Genomic DNA, 17,337 nt, shown 5'->3' with positions numbered 1-17,337 from the left:
ACATTTTTCTGCAAAACTATAGACTTTTTGTTCACAAGCATAACTATCCTCCCATCCTTGTGATTGTTCACATACATACCCGTCATAAAGTTGTTGGTATGCTTGAGAAAAATCATAAGGTCTCATAAGATATTGATCATAGCCAATGAATTGGTTTTGATTATACCCTGGGTATGGTTGGTAGTAGTCATATTATTGATGTTAAAAACTGTAATCATTACTCCAATATGCTCCTTCCATGAGAAAATAGGTACCTGAAACAAGATTCTGAAAAATAGGTTAAGAACCAAAAAACAAGAAAATCTAAAACAAAAATGAAATACTAAACTAAAAAATAATAATAATAACAACCCGCTGCCTCCCCGACAGCGGTACCAAAATTTGATGTGGTCGTCTGCACGTCAAAATTATTATTACTTTCTCACTACTCAAAATATAATATGAAGCAAGGGAAAGAAATGATCGTTCCCATAAAAAGGTTTGTGATTGTTATATGTTTCGGTTTCTTATATCAAACAAGGGGGAGTTTCTAATTTTATATATCTAAAACTAAACTAAAATCTAACAAGAAAATAAACACTCAAATCAAGCAAGTGAGAATATTGGATAAAAGGTTTCATCTTCAATTGTAAACAAGTATTTGAATACATGATAAGAATTTAAATTTAATTTCTAATTATCAAAAACCCTACAATACCTTATTGCAAGAATACTCTGTTAATTTCCTAAAATCATCACATTTACATGTACAACGATGCAAGTATAAATTATACATAGAGAATAACCTAACACCTTGCGCTAATCAAGTTCAATTTCCAAGGAGCATTAAAGTTGGTGAAATAGGCTAATCAATGCAGTTGGAATACATTGCGCAAACAATTCAAAAAAGGTCAAAATCTGCATATGATTACAAGAAAGTATCACTACTATGCGTAATTATATCATGCTACTTGTCCTCAAGGATTATCACTTTTACTTAATGAAAAACCTAAATTAGCTATGAATTTCGACGCGAGTTCAATCAATTTTAACTCAACTAAACAAACACTCAAATCATATTGTAATACGTCAACCATGCAATTGTTATAAATGGTAGAAAGTGAATTATAACTATGACAGGAAAGTAATTCATAAATCAAACACAAGTTTTCAAAATCCGACTAGATCATTAACCACTAATAAAATTAATTACTTGTGTTTTTAGAAATCATAACAAGAGGCAAAGAAGAAAGCATCACGTCTAAACCTTAGAACAAAAGTATAATAAATTCTCCCTAAGGGAGAGATAGTAAAATGATCCCCTCTGTGTAGAGGATAATTTCTTTTTATAAGCTTCTTATAATCCCCATCCAAAACTAGGTCATAGTCCAAGTAGATGAACCATCTCATCTGACTGCATTTCCCTGACTTAATAACACGCCACATCTCGTCCAAACACATGCCCATAGTCTCACTTTCTATGCTTGTCAGTTTCATGGCTAACTCAGTCTCCTATAAAGATTGTTTTTTCCTGTAATTTCTGATCATCCATTTCATTCTACACGTGCATATACTTTAGGTAGTTCAATTAGTTCAGGCCATATCTTTACAACACTTCTTCCATCTTGTTCTCGTTTTAGCTGCACAACCAAACTTTTTGCACTTGCTTCAAATGCAGTTGCAGCTCATTCATCACCATGTAGTCTGTTGCAGCAACAGATCAATTCAATCCTTGTTTTTCTGCCTAGCCATTGCATCAACTTTACTCTCTTTATTACAGCGTAAGCCTTCTCAACATCACTACATTCTGCCAATCTCTGGTAGCAGCATCACCAGCTGCAACTACAAACGACCACCATATTCACATCAACTCAGTTCTTCTTCCTTGTTATCTTGGTATCAAACAGACTCAATTCCATTTCAACTGCACCGGATCCCTCTTCATTTGTTGCATACTCTAATCCATTACAGACCCAAGTATGAATTGTTATAAACCCATCTTCTAATTCCTTTTCAGCTTCACGAGATACTATTCCTTTAGCGTCATCACTTGCATCTCATTCCTTAACAATGGTAGAAACATTCAACCACCAAAACCCATCTCAAATTTAGCTTAACTTCTCAAAACCCCTCTTTAACCTAAACTTTCTGAAATACTCATGTTCAATCAACAGATTCATGTTCTTATAGCCTCTGCTAACTCTTCCTAACTTTGGTACACAACCATCGTCTTGAGAACTTGCCGACGACAATCTTTGGTACACTGAGAGCTTGTTTATTACATCTATGTGGGAAATGGAGAACTCAATCTGGATTTCAGTTGTTAGGTTATAAGATGAAAATAATGGTGCACCCGATTTATGGATATGGACCACACCTTATAGTAGGTAGATCCTTTTAGTGATTCTACTTCCAACTGTCGGTCTTGGAAGACTGACAATATAATTTTCTGCTTCATTCTCAATGAACTGTTGGTTCTGGAGAACTGACAAGCTTAATTTCTGTTTTTTCTCATACGACATCGGAATGACCTCATTCTTTCGTCTTTGTCTTCTTATTTTTGTTCTCTTCAAGATGATGAGAAGAAATCCTGGATTTGAGCGATTTTTTTATTTATAAATAACTCCAAATCACCTATAAAATGCAAAAGCAAACGTAAAGTACATAATTCATAAGAAAAATAACAAAGAAAGCATAAATATATATAATAAATCAAGGTGTTTAAGAAACTTATCATATATCTTCTAGTGGATATTTCTTGTGTCACCAGAGCTTTAGGTATGTATTTGGCCGAATGTACCAGCTTCATAGTGTTGTTTAGTTCTCTATCTTCATTTTCCTCCTCATGAAGTTGTCTCAATGCATTCTTGTTGTGATTTAAACCGATTCATATGCGTATGCTATAATGACTCGCCCGTCCACCGAAATTGTCCCCACTTAGCTACTACGGTTATCCAGTAGTGTGGGATTTTCAACGGGCATCTATGTGTTCATCTAGCATCAATTTTTCGGGAGGTCACCCATCCCTGGATTACTGCCACCCGAGCACGCTTAACTGTGAAGTTTTCAGCCAACTCTTAAGCCAATTGTATTGAAAAGGCCTCGGTGTTAGGAAATGAAAAACCATTACTTATATTGCATTGGATCCTAGGCTACGAAATATATACAAGCAACCCAGATCTTCGACGTTTCCTACCCTTCATGAGACGAGCACCTGGACGAACCCCTTCCAGGCGTGCTTTCTCACGCTCGACAGGTGACCCGTCATCGGCTCTGATACCAATTCTAATGAATCGACCCTCCACGGATACTGTCACAACTTATTAGCCATTGCAGTTATCCGACAGTGTGGGGTTCAATAGGCTTCTCTGCGGTAATCCGACAACAACTCCGCTCATTAGACATTGTGGTTATCCGGAAGTGTGGGGTTCAACGGGCTTCTCAGCGATAATCCAGCAACAACTTCTCGTGAGGTCACCCATCCCTGGATTAATCCAGCCCGAGCACGCTTAATTGTACTGAAAAGACCTCGGTGTTAGGAAAGGAAAAACCATTGCTTATGTTTCATGCATCCAACCACTGCCAAATATCGGGGTATTACAACTTTTTTGGTAGAAAACTTTGCAGTTAAGCGTGTTTGGGCGAGAGTAATACATCGATGGGTGATTACCACAACAGTGCCCGTCGAAAACCCCACACAGCAGGATAACCACACTGCCTAAGTGGGGATAATATTGGTGGAGGAACGGGTCATTACAAATGGTATCATAGCCGACAACGGGTCACCTTCCAAAGGTGGGAAGGCATGCTGTACGGGGTTAGTCCAGGTGATTTTCTCATGAGGGGCAGGGAGCGTCGGAGATCTGGGCTTGAATATATTCAGGATCCGAGGACGACTCCAATTTAAGGCGGTGGTATTGTAATATCCCGATTCGGCATGTAGGATTCTCCAAAGGAATATAAGTAATGGTGTGTCCTCTTCTAAAACTGATGCCTTTTCAGCACAATTGGCTCCAGAGTTGGTAGAAAACTATACAATTAAACATTCTCGGGAGAGAGTAATCCAGAGATAGGTGACCTCTCGGGAAGTTGTTGATAGATCACCGCAGCGGTGCCCATTGAAAATCCCACACTGCTGGATAACCGTAGTGGCTAAACGGGGACAATATCGATGGGGGACGAATCATTGCATATGTTTCTTTTTATTTTGAAAATACATGTATATTTATGTGAAAATAAGTGTAAGTAAATTTATGAAGTGGAGGGTGTGTGTGTATATATATATATGTGAAAGAATAAGGGGGTAAATAATTGTCAGAAAACATAAGCTAACGACAGAATAACCGACAAGCAATGTATTCTCAAACGTCAGTAATCGACTTTCTGCAACTGGTGCTATCCATACCATCGTTCGATAGAAAATCGATCACTAAATCATTTTCCCATAGTGGCGTGACTATTTTGCCAATCCACCTGGCATAACAAATGGAAAACAATCAAGTGCTTAAGAACCATCCTAATCAGTTATTATTCTTATTGACGATGTTCTAACAACTTTTTTTATGGTAATGAATGAATATGTTTATCAACCCAACTTACTATTTATATAACAACAATTCTTACAACAACAAAAAACTTAGTAACAAAGTTTTACTAAATAACCGACATTCAAGATCATTTTCTACCATCATTCACACTTGCGCCCAGTAAAAAGGTTCTAAGATGAAAATTTAACGGGTTATATGGATCAAACCCAAAGTGGACATGGGTTGTAAATACATATGCCACAACCAACATTCTACTCTTTGAAGTTCTGCTAAGTATTGTAAACAAAAGATATGAGCTACGTTTCACCAAATTAAACCAACATATTTCAGGTAGGAGTCCAGCAAACAATTGACAATAGGTCGACTATATATAAGACAGTTGACAAGAATTGTTCCTTTAAGAATCCTTGATTAAATTACAAAAAGGAAAAACAATACGTCACATTAGATGATACATGAGATGTAGTTTCTTCAACATGTGAATTTTGAGAGCATCAATAAAACACTCTAAAAAAAATTCCTGTAAGGTAATTATACCAATTAAGCCTACAAAATTTAAGTTTTTTGTTCGATTCATGTTTTTCTTGATAACATAGTATGTGAAGAGTCCTAGAATTTTCATAAGATATTAGTCTAACTTACAAAAATATTTAGAGCATGGGATATTCCAATGTGAAGTAATGAAGCAAAAAATATTAAATTTATACCCATTGTGGAAGTAGAAAATCCCTCATTTTCCAAAACTCGTTCATACCTTATTTTGGGTGAAATGGTGTTCGTACTCTGAATGTTTTCAGTACGCAAGGCGGCTAAATATTTACCACTTGACCAAAAATCTTATTTTTTATATGTTTTATAGCGATCACAAATCTGATTTCTTTTGATTTTGATATAAATCTTTTCGATAAACTTTATTGGTTTTTTTTTGTCGCGGAGGGAATTGAAGGTGGAGTTCAGTCTATAAGAGGAGTCAAGGGCGTAGCTCAATTCCAAGGGTATTTGGCATGGATGGAATTGGAACTCTAGGGAGTTAAAACTCCATCCTTTCAACTCCACCCGTCGACCATATTGACATTTCAAAAATAATAATTATTTTTTCTATAAATAATACTCCCTCCATTCTCGGAAAAAAAATACGTTCACTTTTTCAATTTGGCTTATTTTTAAGCTAAAATGAAAAAGTGAAAGTATCTCTTTTCCAAAAATAAAGGGAGTATTTGATTTCTCTGTGGTTACAAATTTACTTGGTGATTACTTTGGTAGGTAAGAATATAATTTTATTTTGTTTATTTTGTTGTTTAAACTATTTTAATTTTTTTCTTAGTAGTAACTTTTATATTGTATTATAAAATTCCTTTGTTGAAATATACATATTTATTAACAGAAAAAAATTTGGGTGGGTTAATGGAAAACACGCATGTGTTGACCTCACTGGGGTTTCTCTGTTAGTAAGCATTGGACATGACACTTTTACAGTTGGACAAGCAACATCGAGGGCTTCCTCAGGTAAGATAGAGAAACATGAGAAAGCATGTATTGATAATGAACATGTTTTTATCACTTTGTTTTTGATACTTTAGTGTATTATTATTATTATTTATTTATTTGGTATACAAAGATAGAGAGGAAAAAGAGCTAAGTATGAGCTACAATCCAGAGAGAAGCCATGCTAGCTGGAATATCCGAGTTCGCCCATATAGCTTGGACTTTGTGTGAAAGCGCATGCACAACAAGAGAATGAGTTGTTGTATTGGCCACTTTTGGCACATAGGCAAAAGCACAGTCATTGAAGTTTCCAAGTAAACTTTTGATATCATCCTTCGGTTTCCATATTCTCCATGGAGTTGATCTCGCCGTACGACCAAGCAATGAACCACCACTTTAGAATCTCCTTCTATAACGATGGAATTTAAATTCATACTAGTAGCGATTTGGATTGCCGCAAGAAGCCATCAGCTTCGACGAACACAACAGAGTCCGATTTGCCAAGTCTAATATCTGCAACAATGCTTGTCTCACTACTGTCTCTGGCAATTGTCGCACATGTGTGAACTCCATCAACATTGATCTCTATGGTCTGATGCTGAGGAGGAGTCCATACTGGAGTTCCCAGTTGGTTGGCAATTTGGGGATTGTTATTCTCAACTTTTAGCTGGTTTTTGGATTAACGTGAAAGTATAGATTGAACCAGTAAAAAGCTATTTTGAGTGTACCTTCCACATTAATAGTTATATTCTTGAAAACTTTTGTGTTGCGAGTTTTCCAGATAGCCCAAAAAATGGCCAGAACATGTGAAATAGAGTAGTCTCTATCGACACCTGTAACCACCCATTCACGAGTTGGGAAAGAGTCAGTAGAGTATTACCTTGCAGTCTAAGTCCCAGTGGTGAAGCAAACGATACTGCTTGGGAGAGAGGGAAGTGGATCAAAATATGGTCCACTGTTTTGGTTGTTGAGTTGCATATGGGACAATCTAGAGAAACTTCTTTAACAAACCTACTTATTTTTTGTGCAACTGCAAGTCCATTATGTATTACTCTCCACGCAAATGTTTTTATTTTTGGAGCAATCTTTAGAGTAGACCATAATTTCTTCCATGGAAAACTGTTCTCACTAGAGTTAGAAGTTTCTCATTGATAATCTTGAAGCAATTTCTGGAATGATTGAAAAGTATAATCTCCATGGTTTGTAAGTTTCCAAATAAGGCAATCTTCAGCTACATAATTGATCGGCACTCTTTAAATTTGAGAAGCAGTGTAACTGTTTACAAGTTGGAGAGCATTAGTCATATCCCATTGACCTGTATCCTCATTTATAGGACGCTAGACTTTAGTAATGTTCGTATTTCCATTTGAACTTCTTATAGGGATCCCACCATGGATGGTTGGAATCCAGGGATCTAAAAATATTTGTATCACGCCCATTGCCAACCAGCCAGCTGCAACCTATTTTACTTGGACTTCTTAAGAGAGTCCAAAAAATCATGCCCATTAATGTCATGACCCCGGTTTGAGAGAGTTCGTTTTTAAAAGGATAGATTTTGCAATTAAAAAAGAGCTTGCAGTACGCTTGCCTGCTATGTAATTATTTTATTTTTTTAATACATTCAAATAATAAAATTGGTAACCATCAATTATATTTACACATAAGATATCAATTATAAGTTATAACCCATCAAAATGGTTTTATTTATCAATTCTCATATTTTAGTAAATTTTAAACAAATAAATATTAAATTTTTTAAAATAATGTAATGATAATTTCATTTATAATCATGCCAAACAAATTTTTAGGAAGGGTGAAATTCATTTTCAAGGTAAAGCCCGAACTTTCTAAAATTCAAATTCCTTCCCTACCCTTTTAATTCTTCCGACGGAGGAAAAATCACACTATCACTTCCTCCCTAACCCACCCCATAGCCTTTGCTTTTATAATCAGCTCTCTAGGACTGCACAAAACCGACTCAACCCACCAACCCAACCCACACCCGCCTGAAATTATCCGCACCGACCCAACCCACTTAGGAGCGGGTCGACTATGGGTCACAACATCAAAACCCATCGTATGGTGGGTCGATTCTGGGTGACAACTTCCCTCACCCGACCCAACCCACCCACCCACCTAAATATTTCTAAATTAATGCTAACCCTTAGATTACCTATCCTAGATGAACCACATCCATTGAAGTGATAATATATAATGCCTAAACCTAATCATCGGTAGCTTCTCTTCACTGAAGAGTCTTCAATCAGTTCCCTTCAACGGCAGTCTCAGAGGCTCAGTTTATTTTTTCATTTTCTCTTAGCTTTGTAAATCAAATCACAGCATCACCAGCAGCAATCAATCAACATCGTCACCAGTAAACCAACAACCAAAGGTGAGACTAGGAATCATTGTAATTTGTAAATACTAATTAGGGTTTTGTTTCCTAAGATTGATTTTGGGTTGGCTTATTTCAATTGGGTTCTTAATGTAATGTTCATTGTATTTTATGGTGGGTAACCCGCCGCCCACCCGATCCAACCCACCGTAATGTGGGTCGGGTGAAAATCGACCCATTGTAATGTTGGGTTGGTTGCGGGTGACAACTTCTGTTACCCACCATCAGTAGGTTAGGTGACGGGTGAGGCCAAACCCGACCCAACCCGACCCATGTGCAGCCCTACAGCTCTCCACTATAATAATTTTTGGTCCCTTCAAATCCAATTTTGCTCCCCACTACTAAAAAAAAAAACAACAATAAATTACCAGGAGTCTTCTTTGCAAGGAGGAGGATTATTAACTTGAAGCATCGAGGGTAGAAGTTGAAACACAAAAAAACAAGAAAGAGATCTGGAGACCTACTTTCCCTCCAAAAGCCCAACTATTTTCCTACAGTATATTCTTTTCACATTTATTATCATCTTCACGCTTTTCTTCTTCTCCTTTGTCTCTTCGATACCAGTCTCTTTCTAATGGAGATTCACTCACGGACCAATGCAGTCCGTCCACGTGTCGGATTACTGTATGATGAGAGGATGTGTGAACATGCAAAACCCCCAGAAGACACCGAACATCATCCTGAGATCCCTAATCGGATCAAAGCTATTTGGTCTAGGCTTGAATCTGCTAATATCCCTCAAAGGTATAATAAATGAAACCCTAGTTTTATTTTCTTTATTTTGGGCAGTTTTTGTTTTCTTGATAAAGATTCTAATTGTATGTGTAGATGTTTGGTAATGAAAACCAAAGAAGCTGAAGACAAGTACATTGGATTAGTTCATGAACAGAAATATATTGATTTGATAAAGAGTTTAAGGTCTAAGAGTGATTCTCAGAGGAAAGTCATTGCTGAGGACTTCAATTCAATATATTTTAATGAAGGATCTTCACAGTCTGCTTATCTTGCTGCTGGTGGTGTTATTGAGGTAATGTTGATGTGTGTGTTGGTATACCGGGTTCACTCAGGCTTCAAGTGATTGGTTGGTTGTCTCTTGTGGGGGTCTTAATTCAAGGCTTCTTGTAAATTATTTTGCATGTCTTTTTGAGTAGGTTGCTGAGAAGGTTGCGAAAGGGAAATTGGATTCGGCTGTTGCTATTGTTAGACCTCCTGGCCATCATGCAGAGGCTGATGAAGCATTAGGGTTTTGTATTTTTAACAATGTGGCTATTGCAGCAAATGTTCTTGTTAATGAAAAAGTATGGAGTAGTAGGCTTGATTATGGTTGTAATGAAATTTTGACTTTTGGTTTGGATTTACTGTATCATTACAATATAACCCTCATTTTCACTTGTTAATTATTTGTTTGATTATTTTATTGCAGCCAGAATTGGGTATTAAGAAGATATTGATTGTTGATTGGGATGTCCATCATGGTAATGGCACTCAAAATATGTTCTGGGAAGATCCTCGTGTGTTGGTCTTCAACGTTCATAGGTATTGAAGATTTATTAGAAGATGTTGTTTGTATTCCCTCAAGTATAAAGTATCTTGTAACACCATTGGCATCTTCTGTTTTACGCAGGCACGACTTTGGGGAATTTTTTCCAGCTGGGGACGATGGTTCTCATGTTATGATAGGAGAAGGATCAGGTACAGGGTATAATGTAAATGTCCCGTGGGAGCAAGGAGAGTGTGGTGATGCTGATTACTTTGCTGTCTGGGATCATGTATTGATTCCAATTACTAAGGCTTTTAATCCAGACATCATTCTAATTTCTGCTGGATTCGATGCAGGTATTGTACCCGGGGTTTGATATGCATCTTTTTTGACTGTGTTCTTAATCTGCTAGTTATTGTTATGTTTTTTCCAACCTTTTATTTAAGTTTAGGCATGTTCCACAGTTCCGCAGTTCCAGTATTTTGTATATATATATATATGGGGAAAAAAGCTCAATGAATAAAAATCTGACTGCGGTATTTTAACATCTCATTTTGGCTGTTTTACCTTTGCTTATCAAAATACATGTGATGCGCCACATATGAAATGGCATATTCATCTTGTGCCAATTATCTTCTTTAGTGCCAATTATTTTTATCAATGTCTTGTAAATTTCTAACACATTAATACGTAATGATTGTTTCTTTTTGAATTTGTGCCAATTATCAACCTGTGATGCCCTCCATGCAACAGCTGCTGGTGATACCCTAGGGGGTTGTTTTGTTACACCAAATGGATATTCTGTTATGTTAAAGAAGGTTGGATTTTGAATAAAATTTTCTCATCTTTCTAGTGGATGTTATCCTTTATCTTTGTTCAGGTCTGATTAACTCTTCCAGTGGCTCTACTTTTGTCACTTTTTCTAGTTAATGGCATTTGCCAGTGGAAGAATTGTGATGGCCTTGGAGGGAGGATACCATTTAAAATCCTTGTCAAAGTCTGTCCTTGCCTGTGTTGAAGCTTTACTCGAGGACAGACCTATCACTGGCTCTTCTAAGTCTGATGCCTCTCCATTGGAGTCGACGTGGCGTGTGATAGAATCGGTGGAATACTCTTGACCTTTGGTTCCTTATTCTTCTTTGATTGTTTTAAATTAATTGTGTCTACTCCCTCTTCTTGTTTTCTCATCGCAGCTCACTGTTTTTACTTTTTACTTGCTAACATCCAGATTTTCTGTTTTCAGGTTCGTAAAGAATTGAGCAAATACTGGCCGATGCTTAGTGGTGAATTACCAAATACTACCCAGAGCCAGAGGATATCTTTAATTGAGGTAGTTTATTTGGTCTTCCAACTCCTTGCCTAATCAAATTTTCATACCTCAATTCTTGTCTGGTCATTTTAGTGTGAACAAACTAACTTTTTCCTCTTCTCAGGAACTACAATCTGCAAACCAGTTTACCACTGACACCCATGCAACTCCACCATCTGTCAAAGTTTGTAACAGCATAACTATTTCGACCTCTCAAGCTGCTCCCTTATGTAAAGAAACCGATAAGCCTAATACCTTTACAAACCTGCAAATAAAGAGAAAGTCAATTAGTTTCACTGAGATAAAGACTCTAGAAATGGATGGAAGCGAAGATGTCGAATCCAGTGGTGGAGATCGTGCTTGGAAGGTATGGTAGAACTTACTTTTCCACCTTATATATTCCAAACGAATTATGCATACTTATTATCTTTTACATCGTGATCTTTATTGCTTGAAGATATTATCCCAAAAGCTTTGGGATAGTGAAAACAGCGTCAAGGCTCTGAAAGAAGATTTAAGGAAGGAACAGGAAAAGGTTAAATGGTTAGAGAAAAGTAATTTTGATCTGAAAACTGAAAAAGAAATATCTTTGAAAGAAGTCGAATCCCTCAAAAAAGAATCTGCCATCTACATTGAGCAAGCTAAAAGAATGAAAAAGCAGATTTGTAGTCAGAACCATGTGATCAATCAGCACAACGACAAAATGATGCAGCTGAAAGAAAATAACAGCGCTCAGCAGCTATTGCTTTCTTTTATATGCTCAGCTCTTGAAATGCGAATCACTGCTGAGCAACAAAGGTGTAACATATTGGAAAAAAAACTATTATTTGCTGACAAACAAGTTGCAAGTGACATGCCCACAACAACCCCAGCTGGCGTTGTTTGCACATATATCTCAACTCCACAAGCTATCCTGTTAGAAAAACAACTCCAGTTTGAAACTGTTGAAGTTCTCGTCCCTGTCGGCATTCTTATGTCTACAATGTCTTCCAAGTATGTGCGAAGTCCCTCAACAAAGAGAAAATGCATTTCTGATTGCGAGGAAATGACTCCAGAAAAGAAACGTTGCAAGACCAGTAACAATGAAAACCTCATCACTGTTCTTGTAGAAGATTTGAAGAGGGAACAAGAAAAAGTTTTGAATCTGGGGAAGAGTGTTGCTGCTGAATCATCATTGAAGGATCTAGCTCTGAAAGAAGTAGAGTTACTCAAAGTGGAATCAGGCAACTATACTAGGGACGTTGTAAACCTGCAAAATCAAATATCTAAGCTGAAGGGTGTGATAAATCAGACAGAGGCTGAAGTGTCGAAGCTAAAGATAGAAATCGTTAATTCTCAAAAGGAACAGAAATTAGTTTCCTCGCTTAAAAAGCAAAACCTGTCTGAGCAGAAAAAGTGCAAAGAATTGGAGCAAAAATGTTCCCTCACTGAAGAGATATTTGATGAGTACCAAAGTGATTGTCTGCGATTCCAGAGTAGGATGGAAACTGTGTTTAGGAAAGACGAAACAACAGAGCAGAAGGAGAGGACGGTAAAAAAAGTATTGAAAGGGGTAAGGCTGAGATTGGATAACAAGAGGGGGAAAACTAGGAGGAAAAGGAAATGTATGCAGCGACGAAAGCCAGAGGACAAGAACATGGTGGAAGAGTGAGAAGAATGACTGGTGGAGAGATGGTTACGTAAGGGAGATCCAAGGAGTAGACAAATTTTAGATATACAGAAGAGAATTTAGAAACCAAGCACAGGATAGGGGCTCAAACATATATTACAGCATTGATTTTATTTTTGACGAAAAGGTTGAAGAAGGGTTCGGACATTGATGTTAAAATCTTGCAACCAGAACAGGTAAACAACAGTCAACCTGGAAGTTTTTTAAACAACAGTCAACCTGGAAGTTTTTTGTTATTTTGTAAATGAATTTTGAAGATTCAATCTTTTTGTACCGTCATCTACATGAAAGGTGATGAATTTTTTTTCCAATCTATTCAGCTTAAACCAACTTCTATGATGAATCTTGAGTTCTATGGATTCTCTATGTATCTTCTCACTTAAGAATGCTACTGAATGGAAGTCACCAGGATACTTATGAAGTTATGATTCCCTAGTTATTTCAGTTCGACTGCAGTTTCAAAAACTAAAGAAATAGACATGAAAAGGAACACTTTAATGTCTTATAGACTTATAAGTACCAAGTGCACTTTTTCTTTCCAATACCGAGTTTCTCAAATTTTGCTTCATTGGTTGATGCAATGGCCACTGCCTTAAGAAGGATCCTACTGAATGGACTGGTCTCAAATCCTGCCGCGTGGGGTAGCACGACCCGATTGGTTTTCCCCAACCAAAATCGATGTCCTACAATCCATAATTACACCAACTACTGATCACACATGTGGAGTGAGCGTGGTCACACTTGGAGGTGTGTGTTGACTATTGACTCTTCACACGATTGGGCAACAGACAGTTTTAGTAAAAGTAGTAAGCATATTTTTTAACTTGCCAAATTCACTTCATCTTTCTCATTTCAGTTAGGGTTTCATTTATTCCGAAGTTACCAAAAAAAGAATTGCCTGCTAAATTCAAAAATCACTCTCAGATTAGAAGATTCTTGTCTTTGTTTATGATCTGTTGATTCTACTGCTTCAAATCTAACTAATTCAGTTGCTGAAAAGGATTGCAATGGAAACAGGTTTGGGTTCTGATCCTCCTACTTTTGATAAGAATAGAGTTTTAGATGTAAAGCCTTTACGCTGTATATCTCCGATTTCTTCATTTCCACCATTTGGATCTCAAGTTTCTCATCCTGCACCACCACAACCACCACCAAATCCAACTGGGTTTTCTCAGTTTTCTCAGTTTTATCAACCTTTTTTTAATCCTTCGATCCCTCAATACCCAGTTCACACACCAGCAAAACCCGATCTTCCTAAGAAAAACCCAAAAACCCCTTCCTCGACGACGAATGAACAAGGGAATAGTACTAACAGTAGTATACCAATTATAGATTCAACTGGTGCTAGTAATGGAGGGAAGCAAAGGTCTACTAGTATTACTAGACCTACTAAGAGGGTGAAAATTAGTGAAGAGGTTAGGTTATCATCACAAGAAGGGGATAGTGTATCTGTTGGGAATGTTTTGATGAAATTTGATGCACTTAGAAGAAGGCTTGCTCAAGTTGAAGGTGAAATTAATAAGCGACCGGATTTAACAGCTGGGTCGATAATGATGGCAAAAGGGTTGAGGACAAATATGAGGAAGAGGGTTGGGGTTGTTAATGGGATTGAAGTTGGAGACATATTTTATTTTAGGATAGAGCTTTGCTTGGTGGGACTACATGCACAGAGTATGGCGGGGATTGATTATATGGTTTTGAAGTTTGATCAAGGTGAAGAACCTGTTGCTTTAAGTGTTGTTTCATCTGGAGGGTATGAGGATGATGTTGGGGATGGGAATGTGTTGATTTATAGTGGGCAGGGTGGAAAAGACGAAGGTGATCAAAAGCTTGAAAGGGGAAATCTTGCACTGGAGAAAAGCTTGCATCGGGCTAGTGAAGTGAGGGTTATTAGAGGTGTGAAGGATGTTGCTAATCCAACTGGTAAAGTATATATGTACGATGGTCTTTATAAAATACAAAAATCATGGACTGAGAAAACTAAAACAGGTGCTGGTGTTTTCAAATTTAAAATGGTGAGGATGCCTGGGCAACCCGAAGCATTCACTATCTGGAAATCGATTCAATCATGGAGGGAGGACATTAATTCTCGTCCTGGGCTTATATTACAAGACATAACCGCCGGAGCAGAGAAGGTACCAGTTCCGCTTGTAAATGAGATTGATATTGGTGATGGAAGACCTGCGCCCTTTCTTTATCATACTGGTCTCAAGTATCTTAAACCTGTGAATCCCTTAATTGGCTGCCAATGTCAAGGCGGTAAATGTCTTCCAAGTTCCAATTGCTCTTGTATTCTGGCAAATGGAGGTGATCCCCCATATGCCAATGGGATCCTCGCGATCCAAAAGTCTTTGATACACGAGTGTGGTCCTTCTTGTTCATGTTACCCTAACTGCAAAAATCAAGTGTCCCAAAACGGTCCAAAAGTGCGCCTGGAGGTATTTATGACGAAGAATAAAGGTTGGGGTCTTTGTTCTTGGGATCCTATACGTGCAGGCACTTTTATCTGTGAATATGCAGGAGAAGTCATAGATAAAGATGACAGAGGAGGAGCACATGTAGACGATGATTATATCTTCAATGCCACCCATTTGGGAGACTACTCAAATGAATGGAATTATGTGCCAGAGTTGATAGGAGAAGAAAAGCCCGTGGATTTGAATGAAGCATTCAAGCCTGCATTACCTATGATGATCAGTGCAAAGAAGATGGGAAATGTAGCTCGTTTCATGAACCATGGCTGCTCTCCAAATGTCTTTTGGCAACTTGTTTTACGTGGTCAAAACAAGGATTCTTTTCCGCATATCATGTTTTATGCATTTAAACACATTCCTCCAATGACAGAGTTGACTTATGATTATGTGGAATCTGGCAGAATGAAGCAATGCTTCTGTGGGTCGGCAAATTGCAGAAGCTTTTTTGGCTAGTACTCAAGAAACAGAAACCTAGTTGGAGGTGAAAAGGGGTTCAGTATATCCATAAAGGTTTAAAGTCTCCACCATTTCTAACTGCTTTTTAACTTCTTCTAAGTAATAAGTGTTTGCTCCTTTTGCTCCTGTCTAATGTATGGTTTGGTTGGTTAGGTTATGTTGCTCATTGTAATTTTTTTGGGATGTGTAAGATGCATGTATCATTGTATTTGTAACAAGCTCTTAGTCAAGTAAGAGGATGTATTTTGTAACAGCTTTGTGCAGTAGATATAAATCAATAATAAAGAAAAGAAATGCTGTCCTCTTGTATCATGCTATATAAAATCTTTGTCGATTCCGTTCTCTGCTAATATTGTTCTACTCACCTTTACTGTTCCCAGAATAAAAATTCTTGATTCTTGAGGAGGTAACAAACTAATTCATCTGCATGTTGAGCTTTGTTTACAGTAATAAAATGTGTCGGCATTTTAACCTCACAGAGAAGCTATCTTAACAGAGAAGGATCATTAAGGTCTAGGCCAGGATCAGCAGACATTATTTAGGGTATAATTCCTCCACACTCGGTAATTTCTTGGTAAGTTCCCTTGGATGCTGTTATAGTTAGTATTCTGTTGCTGTACTTGCTTAAGCTGTTTTTTACCGTATACTGATGGGTTTATGATTAGCTGATTGAATTTTTAGTGGATGGATTCACATGATGATATTGTAGTGTTTGATCTTGGTTTAACATGACAGGTAGATCATTCTCTGAAAATGGTAGAAGTTAGTTTGTCTTCACATTAGTCTGGAAGGGAGTATGAGAAATTTGTAGGAAAAAGCAGTTATACACTTACTGTAATAATAAGATTTTCTCATGAGGATGCACGAAGGAAATGGCTGAACATTCTATTTAAAATCTCATTACAAAGAATAAAGACTAGATTTTGAGTGCATAGATCAGTATGTAGTTTGTTTTGTGATGAACATTTCTACGAGCACATCTTTGTGTTCAGGCAGCTTCATGACTTCAAATCTGTTCTATATCTATTTGTGTTTTGGGTATATTCCTATCGTTAAACCTGCGCAGAGATTCATGGAGAACTTAATGAAGCTATGAGTTTTTGTTTATTCAATAATGTGGCTTCTGCCACAACTTTTTTCCTGAATTAAATACTACTTAGTGGGCTTAATTTAGTCTAAACTTTAAAGTGAAATTGTAGACAGATCATGTAGATATGTCCTTAATTAGTGAATGTTGCTTGGAATATGCACTTCTGTTAAGCACTCGAAGAATGTTGTTGAAAGATCTCTGATGTTGGTTTCTCTGTTCCTAGGTATGGCCAGGTATGTTGTACTTTCTAAGTGAGTTCTTAAAATTATAGACTGGGGTTGAAGGTCATGAGTGTTTTCTCTGGTTTGTTCAGGTTCACACAAATTGCTATTCACTTGGGCTTGATGTTTCTCTGTATATTTGTATTGCTAGGGTATGTTGTAAATATTCGCTGGAGTGTGCACTGCAGAGTGATGATGTTTGCTAATTACTTTGCTGTCTGGGATCATGCAC

The 17,337-nt window shown here is 37.3% G+C and overlaps 2 protein-coding genes across 2 annotated transcripts; both read left to right on the top strand.

Moving 5' to 3' along the window:
* Positions 1–8,847: 8,847 nt before the first annotated feature.
* LOC113275804 (histone deacetylase 18-like) lies at positions 8,848–13,289 on the top strand. The gene is made up of 10 exons (XM_026525374.1): positions 8,848–9,150; positions 9,235–9,433; positions 9,558–9,704; positions 9,830–9,942; positions 10,031–10,242; positions 10,640–10,704; positions 10,813–10,989; positions 11,130–11,216; positions 11,320–11,562; positions 11,653–13,289. Exons 1-10 carry the CDS (start codon positions 8,981–8,983, stop codon positions 12,844–12,846), a joined length of 2,607 nt encoding a protein of 868 aa, XP_026381159.1. The 5' UTR covers positions 8,848–8,980; the 3' UTR covers positions 12,847–13,289.
* A 398-nt stretch (positions 13,290–13,687) lies between these two features.
* On the top strand, positions 13,688–16,138 carry LOC113275803 (histone-lysine N-methyltransferase, H3 lysine-9 specific SUVH1-like). The gene has a single exon (XM_026525373.1). It carries the CDS (start codon positions 13,872–13,874, stop codon positions 15,789–15,791), a length of 1,920 nt encoding a protein of 639 aa, XP_026381158.1. The 5' UTR covers positions 13,688–13,871; the 3' UTR covers positions 15,792–16,138.
* The last annotated feature ends 1,199 nt before the right edge of the window (positions 16,139–17,337 follow it).

The sequence above is a fragment of the Papaver somniferum genome, chromosome 4 (genome assembly GCF_003573695.1).
Source record: "Papaver somniferum cultivar HN1 chromosome 4, ASM357369v1, whole genome shotgun sequence".
NCBI lineage: Eukaryota > Viridiplantae > Streptophyta > Magnoliopsida > Ranunculales > Papaveraceae > Papaver > Papaver somniferum.
This window is presented reverse-complemented; position numbering and strand designations above follow the sequence as displayed.

Coding starts and splice junctions, on each gene's coding strand:
- LOC113275804 (XM_026525374.1), top strand. CDS start 8,981: ATGGAGATTCACTCACGGACCAATGCAGTCCGTCCACGTGTCGGATTA. Junction 9,151..9,234: donor TCTGCTAATATCCCTCAAAG/GTATAATAAATG, acceptor TTGTATGTGTAG/ATGTTTGGTAATGAAAACCA. Junction 10,243..10,639: donor TTCTGCTGGATTCGATGCAG/GTATTGTACCCG, acceptor TCCATGCAACAG/CTGCTGGTGATACCCTAGGG.
- LOC113275803 (XM_026525373.1), top strand. CDS start 13,872: ATGGAAACAGGTTTGGGTTCTGATCCTCCTACTTTTGATAAGAATAGA.